The 12,621-nt window shown below is 35.4% G+C and overlaps 1 protein-coding gene across 1 annotated transcript in view; it reads right to left on the bottom strand.

Moving 5' to 3' along the window:
* Positions 1–12,621, bottom strand: part of IL6ST (interleukin 6 cytokine family signal transducer) — a 50,192-nt gene that overhangs the window by 19,345 nt on the left and 18,226 nt on the right. Inside the window, exons 3-7 of the mRNA XM_045794325.2 lie at positions 12,432–12,511; positions 7,755–8,060; positions 6,765–6,885; positions 1,030–1,196; positions 331–485 (exon numbers count right to left, since the gene is read on the bottom strand). Of these exons, the coding sequence (XP_045650281.2) occupies positions 331–485; positions 1,030–1,196; positions 6,765–6,885; positions 7,755–8,060; positions 12,432–12,495 (813 nt within the window). The 5' untranslated portion in view covers positions 12,496–12,511. The remainder of the gene's footprint in view (positions 1–330; positions 486–1,029; positions 1,197–6,764; positions 6,886–7,754; positions 8,061–12,431; positions 12,512–12,621) is intronic.

Here is a 12,621-nt window from a genome sequence, read left to right as displayed (position 1 = left end):
TTAGTTTACCAATGTCTGCTCTACCTCAGCCAAATAATCTCTTCATATACTCCCCCACTTAATTTGCTTATTTTTTTGTGTTCCTTTCACCTCCCATCAAAAATACTATTCCTTATCGCTTGGTATCACTTCCATACTTCACTTAAAAGCTACTGTACTCAGCAAAACTGTATTTTCTACCTTAATGTCTTCCTGTTTGCCCCTGCATGAAATATAGATTAAGAAGAGGTGTCAAGCAAAATATTTCATATAACCACAACCTAGGACATTGAGACTTTTAGGTTAGAGGGCTGCAAGACTATTTGCTTAAACAGTTAACTTGCAATTTACCTGGTTCCAAATTGAGGCATCTCTGGTCCTATATTGAATGTTATATTTCAGTCTTATAAAACCCTGAATACTTGAGTTGATCCACGTCAATTTTAAGATACTGGACAGTTCCTCTGAGTTGCTTACAGATAAATTATGTGGCGGATTGGGCTTCACTGAAGAATAAAATAAATCCAAATGTTTATCATGGTTTATTTTTACAACTTCTTATACAAACTCAAACATACTACTAGCATTTTATTTCACAATATTTATTTATTCTTACCAAATGAACTAATTTTTTTTTAAGAACAATGAGATGTCATACTATTATAATGAAGAGAAAAGATTTCTAAAGAAATTTTAGTTTTGTCAAGTTTTTATATGCTTATCTTTTTAGGTTCAGTTATCAAAAGACAAACATTTACGGTATATATAAAGAAAAAGACAATAAAAACCAAACACGTATACTATAATTGCTATGTTGTAAAATGTTTGATAATTGCATAAATACTAGCAGACAACATTCAAAGTGAAAACCACTGTAGTATAGTTCGATTATTAAGATTTTTCCAGATTATTTTTAATGTTGATAAAATTATCAAGCTTGTAAAAATCACTAAAATAATAAGTGCTTGTTTCTATATTAATTAAAATCTAAAAACTTAATAAGCCACTGTATATATCCTAATAAATTCTCAAATTCAAGTTTATAACTACCTTTATCTACAGGATCAAAATTTATATGATCTGATGTAACCTTCCCAAGGGCGTTCTCTGCTTCTACCCAGACTTCAATGTTGACAAAATACACAGGAGAATAATCAACAGTGCATGAGGTGGGGGTGTCACGTTTTGTTTTACAATCAGCAAACTTCTCTGTTGCCCTAAATACGAAAATGGAAGAATCGGTCATTAAAAACAGATTTTAAAAAATTAAGACTGAAAAAGGTTACTTGATGAGACCCAGATTGTTACAGCTTAAAATAAAACTTCTTAAAACCTATCATGCTTTCCTTTAAAACTGAGTTTGATCTGTAACTTAAAACCTATTATTTTCAAATTTTTACCCCAAGAACATTACATTTAGAATACTATGCTCTAACCCCAATGACACTTCTCTAAAAATCATCTATTTCCTGTGATCTTAACTACTATTTCTTTCCATTCCTGAAACAGAATCCTTACCGTACCTGCAATGTCCTCCTTTAAGCACAATATGATTTTTCTAAGCACAATATGCTAGGAGGTAATAGGAGGACAGGGTTAAGAGTATCTGTCAACCCCAGGCAAACACTTTGATTTCTATCACCAAAAAGTTTCAAGTGATAAGACTATTTACTCGCTTATATTTAAATTATGTGTCAATTAAAAAGACACACACACACAAGAAAACTGAACTATTATGATGTATACCTGAAACAAACAGGATATTGTATATCACATCATATCTCAATTAAAAAATTCCTAAAAATCAAAAGCAAAATGAAACATATGAACTCTTGTATTGAGCCGGTGCTGTAACACATAGAAAACTATTTTACATGTCTTTATTTTTAAGATTTTATTCATTTACTTGAGAGAGAGAGAGAGAGAGAGAGAGCAGAATCGCGGGAGCGGGAGAAGGAGAGGTGGGCTCCTTGCTAAGCAGGAAGCCCGATTCAGAGCTCAATTCGGAGCTCGATCCCAGGACCCCAGGATCATGACCTGAGCTGAAGCCAGACACTTACCTGACTGAGCCACCCAGCTGCCCCTTCAAGTAGCTTTAAAACAGTAATTTAACTATATCTTTAGCGGAAGAAAAACAATCTTAAAATTCTTTTTCGTATTTGTATTGTTGGTGCTGATACTGGCACTGCTATTCTGCAGCTGTTTTGTTTACTATGAGATAAAGCAAATGAATTATTACATTGGTGCTGTTGGAGAAGAAGGTTTTCAGCAAAGAAAGATGAAGATGTTAGATGGATGAAATTAATTAAGAACAGGTGGTCCAGATTTTAAACTGGGAATATCATTATTAGTGCATGATGTCTTTTACCTTAAAACCTTTCCTAGCTGTTTCTGCTGTAAAAAGCCTAGAAACAACCCAGTGGCAGTAAGCTCCCCTAGCACCCAGACTGTAGTCTCTGAACAGTATTTCCTACTAAATGGAACCATGGCTACTTGGGAAATGGTTGAATCTAGGTGGGGCAGGACATATATATACTAAGATGAATCTGGAAAACCGTGTCATAGCAGAAAGGAAGGAAGCTGTCAGAGCTGTTAAAGACTAATGAATGAAGTTAGAAAGGGAAAACATTAATACCATTTTGCTTCTCTATAATGAACTGTACCTCAGGGTAACCAACAGCTGATGAAAGAAAGTGTTAAGTGTTATCAGGTTTTTAAAAAAAGACAGAATACCACTATTTTATACCTCGTGTACAAATAATGATCACTGACGGCTCAAACCTTTAAATGAAAAACTAATGGGAAGCAACAAGGTTAAATCCCCAAAACATTCTGCTGAGTCATAGCCTGTCACAGAAGAGTACATACTGTCTGATTACATTTACATAACATTCAGAACAAGCAAAAATCTATAGTGAAGAAAATCATTTCAGTAGTTGTCTTGTGGGGTGAGACAGGGTGGTGGATAGGACTGACTGGGAAGGAGCAGAAGTGAACTTTCTGGGGGTATGAGTAATGTTTTAGATCTTGAAGGGTCTGAGTTACCTAACTGTACTAGTCAAAAGTCACTGAATGATACACTTCAGGTATCTAAGTATATTTAAACATGAACCTAAATTTTACCAAAAACCAAAAATGTACATGTAAATCTCTAATTACATCTCACTAATAATGTAAACACTGAAGTGTCTGAAGGTGAGTCACTTTGAGATACACTAAAAAAAGATGTGACAGGCGGAGAGAAGGGTGCGTAACATGTATGTGATAAAGCGAACGCAGTCGAATGTGAACTGTAGGATTCAGGTGACGGGCCTGTATAAGCATTCATCGCAAAGCTCTTCCAGCTTTTATCTGATAAAAACTGCTGTTAAGAACTGTGTAAGATCAGTTTGTACTAGTGTATGCAGAGTGTGTCAGTCATGTCAAAGCCAAGTCCAATAAACAAAACCTGTCTTTGCCAAAAAAGAAAAAAAAAGGAAATTTTATAACAAATGAATCAAGCTGACAGCACCTGAAACCACCTCTCAATCTTAGTATCAGAAAAACAAAAGCTCTCAACCAAAAGAGCTAAAGAATGAATTCAGTAAAGCTGCACAATACAAAATTAAAATACAAAAATTAGTGCTTCTATACACTTACAATGATTTTCTGAAAAAGAAATAAATCTGTCCCATTTACAACAGCATCAAAAACAATAAAATAGGAATAAATTTAACTAAGGGGGTAAAAGATCTCTACTCTGAAAACTACGAGATGTTGATGAAAGAAATCAAAGACAAAATAAATGGAAAGGTACCCTGTGCTCATAAATTCAAAGAATTAATGTTGTTAAAATGTTAATTACCACCAAAAGCCATCTATAGATTCAATGCAATCCTTATGAAGATTCCAATGGAAATTTTTTATAAAAGTAGAGAAAAACACTCCTAAAATTTATGCAGAAATGCAGAGGACTGAACAGTCAAAAAAAATCCAGAGGAAAAAAGAATAAAGCTGGGAACATCACACTTCCTATTTTCATGCTATACTATAAAGTTTAAGTCATCAAACCAGTATGGCACTAGCATAAAAACAAACAGACCAGTGGAACAGAACTGAAAGCCTGGAAATAAACCCAAGCACAATTCAACTAATTATGCCAATTAATATTTGACAAGGGAGCCAGGGAAATTCCTGATGGAATAGTGCTGGAATAACTGGATATTCACCTATAAAAGAATGAAATTATCCTCTATCTTATACCATTCACAAAAATGAACTCAAAATAGATTAAAGACTTTCAAACCATGAAACTCCTAGAAGAAAATACAGGAATAAAAGCTCTGTGACATGGGTCATAATACTGATTTTTTTTGGATGTGACACTCAAAGTACAAGCAAAACTAAAAAAGAGACAAGTAGAACTACATGAAACTAAAAATGAGGGATGCCCGGGTGGCTCAGTCAGTTAAGCATCTGCCTTCGGCTCAAGTCATGATCCCAGAGTCCTGGGATCGAGCCCCATGTTGGGCTCCATGCTTGGTGGGGAGCCTGCTTCTCCCTTTCCCTTTGCTACTCCCCCTGCTTGTGCTCTCTTGGTCTGTCAAATAAATTAAAAAATTTAAAATAAAATAAAAAAATCTGTAGAGACACCATTAATTAAGTGAAAAGACAACCTATAGAATAGGAAAAAACGTATGGAAGCCATAGATCTGATAATGGGTTAATATTCATAATATATAAAAAAACTCCTACAACTCAACAGCAAAAAAACAAATAACCCAAATAAAAAATTGGCAGAAGACCTGAACAGACATTTCTCCAAAGAAGATACACGAAAGGGCAACACAGGAACATGGAAAGACACTCAGCATCACCTGTCATGGGAAGAATATTAATTAAAACCATAATGAAATATCACCTCATGCCATAATCAAAAAGGTAACAAATGTTGGTCTGCATGTGGAGAAAAGGGAACCCTTGTGCACTGTTGGTGAAACTGTGAAGTGCTACAGCCACTATGAAAAAGATGTAAGATCCTAAAAAAAATTAAAAATAAAACTACCATATGATCCAGGAATTCCACTTCTGGGAATACATCCAAATGAATCAAAAACACTATCTCAGAAAGGTATCTGCGCCCTCTTGTTCACAGCAGCATTATTTACAACAGCCAAGACATGGAAACACCCTAAGTGTCCCTCAGTGCATGAACGGATAAAGAAGCTGTGGTATATACATGCAATGGACTATTATTCAGCCATAAAAAATGTGGAAATCCTACATTTGCAACAGCAGATACACACCTTGAAGGCATTATACTAAGTGAAATAAGAGAGAAGGACAAATACTTATGACTTCATTTATCTGTGGAATCTAAAAGTCACAAACAAAAAGACCAAACTCACAAAATAAAAAAGATCAGACTTATGGTTCTCAGAGGTAGATGGTGGGGAAAGGGCAGACTGGAAGGTGGTGGTCAAAAGGTACAAACTTCTAGTTATAGGATACTAGGTACTAGGGATGTAATGTACAACATGACTATAGCTAACACTACTATATGATACATAGGAAAGATGTGAAGAGAGTAAATACTATGAATTATCACAAGGAGAAAATTTTTTTCCTTTTTTTTGTTGTATCTATACAAAAAGATGGATGTTAGATAAACCTATTGTGGGAATCATTTCACAATTTAGGTAAATCAAACCACTATGCTGTATGACTTATACAGTAATGTATATCAATGATTTCACAATAAAACTGGAAAAGATAAAAATGACTGACAGAAATAGTAGACAAATTTCTAATTGCTTATGACTCCACTTTAAGATAAAATATGGTGTGCATCTAAAAAAAAAAAAAAAGAAGAAAAAGGGGAAAGAAAGAATCAAACACTATGTGTGGTTCCTGATTGGAAGTATATACCACCCCTACGACTTACTTAAAAAAAACAAAACAAAACAAAAAAAACAAACCCAAATCTGATCAAGTATCTAGATCTAACAGCAATTTCTAGGGAAAAAAAAAAAAAAAAGGACAGAGGAATATGTTAAACAATGTTTAACTGTTACTTTAACAACTGAATTGCAAAGGAAAAGAAGAGAAAACCAGGCGGAATCTATGATTTAAAAAAAAAATCAATTTGCAATGCATGGAGATTATTCAGATGGTGATTTGAGGACTCGTAAAAATATATACAAATATTCATGGCACAGCATAGGGAACACAGTCAATAATATTTTAATAGTGTTATATGATGACAGATAGAAGCTATGCCTGTGGTGAGCACTGCCTGAGCTATAAAGAAGTTGAACCACTATACTCTATGGCTGAAACGAACACTGTGTGTCAACTGTACTCAAATAAAAAAATTTGAAAATATGTGTATACATATATTCATGAAACACCTGAGGAAACATGAACACTAACTGAAAATGGGACATCTATAAAAGGTTCTTCAACTGTATTTCAGTATAATAATGGTATGTAGTTATGTGTCTTAAAAAAGTACCCCTATCTTTTAGAAACATGAACTAAAATATTTATGGATGAGATGATATGACGTCTGAGATTTTCTTTAAGATAATTTGGGGTGGGGTATATAGAAGACTGGTCATGAGCTGGATGATGAACACATGGGAATTTACTCTGCTATTCTTTCCACTTTTATATATTCCAGATGCTCTAAAAGATAAGCTGAAACAAAAATTTGCATTTAATATTTCCACTTGAAGAAACAGAAACTCCAGCACAAACGACTAAATTAGTAAGTTCAACATACAAAAAACTTAAAAACAACTTACCATTCAGATTTTAAAGTGAAGTTTGTTTCCAGGTATGTTTCCCTTCCAGGATCCCACTGACACATCATTTTCTTTCCTTCATTCACAATGCAACTCAAATTTTTAGGTTTTTCTGGAGGCACTAAAAGGGAAAAATGAGCAATTTTCAAAAAGCTTTATATCCACAAATAACATGCAATTTATATACCACCCAAGACATTTGCAACCTAAATTGATGGAAAAAACCAAACATGAGCAAAATGTATGGACATACTGAAAGACTAGTGACTACAAAATTAATCTTTTTTATTTAAACTCATACTTCAACTAATATACATTTGCTATAATTGTCACTAACTAGCATGTTTCAAATTTATTTTCTAAAGAAAATCAACGTTCATTTATAACTGGATAAGAATATTAACTGATTTCTCCACGAAGTGTATTTTAAAAACTATTACTGCATGTTAGTAAGAGGCAATTACATGGAAACAAATGATTCACTTATATTTCTCTTACTATTGCTTTCTGCAACTCTGCTGGAGGAAAAGCAAATACCAAAGTTATGGTTTTGGGGATCCATACATTTGACAATCCACTCTTGGATCACACTAAGTTTATTTACTCTGACACAGAAGGACTCTCTCCAGTACTAATTCACCTTCTTCAGACAGTTGCTTTCTATGCGCATCTTCTCGGCAACTAAAGGATACTGAAGTTACTAGGGATACACTCACAAATTTCAGTTCAACACTGCTTTTTTATGGGTCTCATGTAAAAACATTTTTCTAGAACACAGAGATACCTGACTTTCAGGAAAGATCTAAATCTTATGTTACCCTTCAAGCTTTTTGTAAGGAGTTCCACTTCAAACTTATTTTTAAAACTTGTATTTTAAAAAGTCAATGAGCGAACAAATAACTGCATTTCGTAAAGACCAACAGACATTACAAATGTAATTCAGCAGTCATAACAAAGTTTGAAATAAGACAAAAACAATATAAAACTTACAGCCTGAAATTATTCTGATTCCATAAACATTCTGATCAATCTGTCCAAATGTACGAATGTTGCAAGTGAGCTGAGTATTTAGTAAAGATGTATCTGTAAACGTGACACTAGATGCCGTTCTGTTTATGATGGTATATTGCTCTTTCGGAACAGTAAGATGGTTTGTTTTCCAGAAAATGTAACTAGCATTTACATGAAAATAATCCATACATTTTTCTTTTAGCACACAAACTGCAGTGAAATTAGAGCCAAGCTGCACAACCGGAGATTCAGGTTTGATAAAACCACATGGATCTAGAAGTTCACCTGAAAAGGAACAAGAGAAAATACAAAAATGGACTGAATTATTCTGGTATAAAATGGTTATTTCATATCAAGGCAGTCCCTCAATCTTCACTAAAATATCTCTTAAAGACAGGGAAAAAGAATTACACAATGAAAAACTAATATGGCCAGAATTCAGTGCCTCAATTTGTAAAGAAATATACAAATTATAAGGCTAATAAAAAAACAAACAAACCTATGTAAGCTTCGGCCCTTTTATAACATTCTAACTTGGCTTTAGGAAACACAGACTGACTGCAGCATGATTCACACTTACTCCACCACCAGTCCTGTTCCCCGATTCAGACCCAGGGTCTAAATTAAACCCTCCAGCAAACAAGCAGTGGTAGGCTCTGTTCCTCTCCAGTCCTGAATGGTGTTGGGGGTGTGGGTGAGGCCACAGAAAACAGTATACATTGCTCACTTATCAAAATTCAGCAACAAGGAAATAGCAAGGGTGCAACAAAAAAATATAAAGAATAGAACAAGATGCCAAATATATTAAACAGTAAATGTATGGGATAAAATCCTATGTTAAAAACAAAAAATCAGCCTGTATAAAAGGTAACTATGTACCACAACTATATGGTTTAACTATCACTTAACTCCATGCTGATGACAACAAATCCCTATGTCCAGCTCTAACTTCCTACTGTTTTCAATAACTTGCGAGACAGCCATCTGAGATACTTCCGAAGTACTTTAAGATGAACACATCTAAAGGGCACCTGGGTGACCCAACTGGTTGAGCGACCAACTCTTAGTTTTGGCTCAGGTCGTCATGTAGGATTGAGCCCCACGTCAGGCTCTGTGCTCAGTGGGGAGTCTGCTTGAGATTCTCTCCCTCTGCCCTTCCCCGCACTCACCCGCTCTCTCAAATAAATCTTTAAAGAAAACAGATGAACACATCTAGAACTATACATCACAGTCCCTTTCAAACTTACTCGTATTTCTCCACGTCTGCTAACAGCACTATTTACATCCAGTCGTCTAGTCTTGTAGTCACCTTCAACACCTCTTCCAACTTCACAATACTGCACTGAGTCTTGTTGTTTCTATATTCTTAGTATGTCTATCAAACTCTTTCTCACCAGCCCTTTTTGCCTGCTGAAGCTCAGGCCACTATACCACTGTCTGACCTCCTTCCGGTTTATCCTACATGCTGCTATCAGAAGTTACTGTTCAAAATGATCATGCCATTTCTGTATTTTAAATTATTTAATGGCTGCCTACACCATCAAGATAAAATCCTAACTACTTGGCTTGATTCTAGCCTCACTGCCCAGAAACGTAAGGCAACTTTCCCTAGTGAAACCTTTTGCCAGTGGGTTCTTGGGTGGTAACCCATCCTGAGGTTCAATTTTTTCACTTGAAAATGAAGTTAATAAAAGCTTTTTTTTTTTTTTAAGATTTTATTTATCTGACAGAGAGAAAGTAACAAGCAGGGGGAATGGCAGGCAGAGGGAGCAGCAGACTCCCCACTGAGCAAGGAGCCTGATGTGGGAGTCAATCCCAGGACCCTGAGATCATGACCTGAGCTGAAGGCAGACAGGCGACTGAGCCACCCAGGCGCCCATAATAAAAGCTATCTTGAAGAGTTTCTGAGATTAAAAATTACTTATGTAAAGCACCTATTACAATGCCTGGTATTCAACAGTCCACCAATAATAAATGGTAGCCTATCATAATTATTATTACTCTCCAAAGACAATCGAGTCACACTGATAGGGTCTGGAAGATTCTCTCAAAGTCAGCAGAAGAATTAGAACAGTTTTTTGCAGTCGAAACTATACTCCCAAATGGAATCCTGGAACCTCTCATAATAAAAATCATCCTATGCCAAATGAATCCCATTTTTATAGGGCTACCGGGCTATTTGAGATTAAACTGTAGAAAGAGAGCATTTTAATTTTAAAAAGGCATTTGATAAACTTAGTTGTGATCATGTGGACGAGGTGAAAAACTGTGGATTAGGTAACAGCTGAACATTACAAAACTGCTGGTATCTGGCTGTTCTTGATCTACAAAAACAGAAATTTCACAGGTTCAAAAAAGATTCTTAATTGATTACTCATATATAAATAATAGTACAAAAAAGGTGAGAGACAGGTCTTAAGTAGAGTATGCTGAAATACCTGCTTCCAGTCCTTGCGGCAGACTGTATTTTCCAAACCCGGTCATACCTATGTATCTCTCATGCTTTTCTTACAATGTGACTGGTATTCCTTCCACAAAGAAAGGGGGCCAGTATTCCCCTCCTGCCCTCAGATCTGTGTGGGTGCTTCTATCTGCCCCAGCCAATGGAGTGTGCTATGGGACTAACTAGATCATTAAAAGAACACAACTTTTGACTAGCATTCTTTTTCTCTTGGGACATTTGTCCTTGGAACCCAGTCACATGTTGCAGGGAAGCCACGGCCACATGGGGAGACCACATGTGGTGTTCTGGCCAAGAATCCTAGCAAAGCCCTCAGCCTACAGCTAACATCAACACCAGACATATAAATGAATATGCCTTCACATGATTCTAGTCCCCAATCTGTGAATATTCCAGGTGATCCCCCCCAGACATCACAGTGCGAAGATGAAATTGTCCAGCTGTGCCCAACTTCATTCCTGACATACACAAACCGTGAGAAATAATAATTACTGTCACTTTAAGCCATGAGGTTTTAGAGTCATTTGTGAGGCAGGAATAACGTACTTCTGTTATTTTGAACATTTTTTTTCAATAATTTGGAGGAAAACAGAGACATACACACACATCAAATTAGCAAAGGACAAGACTACGAAGGATTGCCAACACTTTGCATGTTAGTATTAGAATTAAAATTATTTTAGAAGATTAGACCAAAAGGCCAAAACTAATATAATGAAATCTGCTAGAGAGGAAAGAAAGTATCTTTTATTCAGGCTGAGATTAAATAAATACAGGGTAAGGGAAAAATGGCTTAAAAGTAATTCCTGTGAAAACCTAAGAATTTTCACTGATCAGTAGCTTAACATGAAACTATGGCCTATCTTAGCTGGCAAAAAACTATGCTGACTAAGAATGATGTTCAGATCAAAGTAAATAATAAAATCACTATACTCAGACCATGTCCAGTTCTGGTACATTTATTTTTTTTCTTTAAGTGCATTTTTATTAAAACCTCAATAATAATTATACACTTACTATCCTTTTTATAATGTTTACTATGAGCCAGGCACTGTCTAGATGCTTTGTGTACAGTAACTCATTTAATCCTCACAATACCCCTAGGAGTCAGGACCATTATCATCTCCATCTTCTACATCAGCGAACTGACACAGATCAAGTGACTAGCCTATGTTCTACAGCTGATAAGTGTGAGAGGTGTGACGGTCTAGTATTTCAAGTGTGCAACCAAGAGAAGAATCAGGAGGGTAATCAGCATGTATAGAAGCCAAGTCCTGTAAAGAATAATTAGGACAACTGGGTAAATTTAGTTTGGGCAAGAGAGGCCTTAGAGACACATGAAAGCAGTCCTTCAATATTTTTCAAGAGTTCCAACAGTGGGAAGAGAAAATGGGACTACTCCAGAACTAGTGATAATGGGAAAAAGTTACAAGAAAGAAAATTTGGGCTCAAGAATAAGGAAAGATTTTCTAAATAACGGTTTTTCAAAATAAGTTTTATGTCACTTGAAGTGTTAAAAGAAGTTGCATTCCTAGATTTAGAAAGGGGTTGGTTTACAGCAGTGCTTCTCAAACTCTCTGTGGTGAAAAGATCAGTTTGGTTTTTTACCCCCATCATCCACAGACTTACACTTTTGCTCTCTACCATGTTTGATGAGCTAAGTCCAGTGATCACATGCTTGGATGTCATGGCTATGTCAAACTGTTAAGAGTTTCTAAACATTTACTCTTAATTTCTGTACTTATTTCACTGTGAACTAGTAACAAGCAGTTCTCAGACAGGCATCAGGCTGTGGACCAGTCTGAGCAGTACTGCTCCAGACCTCTTTATTCTGATATCATGATCACACACTGTTCTGTTGACACCTTTGGCCATTAAAAAGTGAAGTGCTAAAAGTTAACAGATTTTTCTCCTATGTATTAAAAAAACGCCCCAAAACCCAACAACATATTTTCCCCCTCCCACCTTAAAGTTACTGTTAGTATACCCAAACAGCATTTAGGATCACTGGGTGACTGTTTCAACTCTAATTTTTAGGAGTATTTTTACATTTCAAAATCATTTTTAGGCTAGGACAGCATTATTCTCTCAATAATGATACTAGAAAGAATAAAAACATTAATATAATTACATAATTATGAAGCATTAAGTTTAATAATTATACAAAAAGATATAGGGTATTTCATGAACCTTACCTACAGATTCAGTGGTGAAGAAAATAAACAATGCGTGCACTATCCAAGTTTGCAATGCCAACATCTTGCATTAGAGATTTCTGTAAAAGACACATATAGTATGATTTTCATTATTTTTTCTCTTATCACACATAGTAAGGAAAGATACAATTCCTAAAGCTCTTGTTTCCACTGGATAGCTGTCTTCTAA

The sequence above is a fragment of the Ursus americanus genome, chromosome 5 (genome assembly GCF_024610735.1).
Source record: "Ursus americanus isolate L20-20 chromosome 5, mUrsAme1.1.p, whole genome shotgun sequence".
NCBI classification, from domain to species: Eukaryota; Metazoa; Chordata; class Mammalia; order Carnivora; family Ursidae; genus Ursus; species Ursus americanus.
The sequence above is the reverse complement of the archived record's forward strand: the minus strand, read 5'-3'. Positions and strand labels throughout refer to the sequence as shown.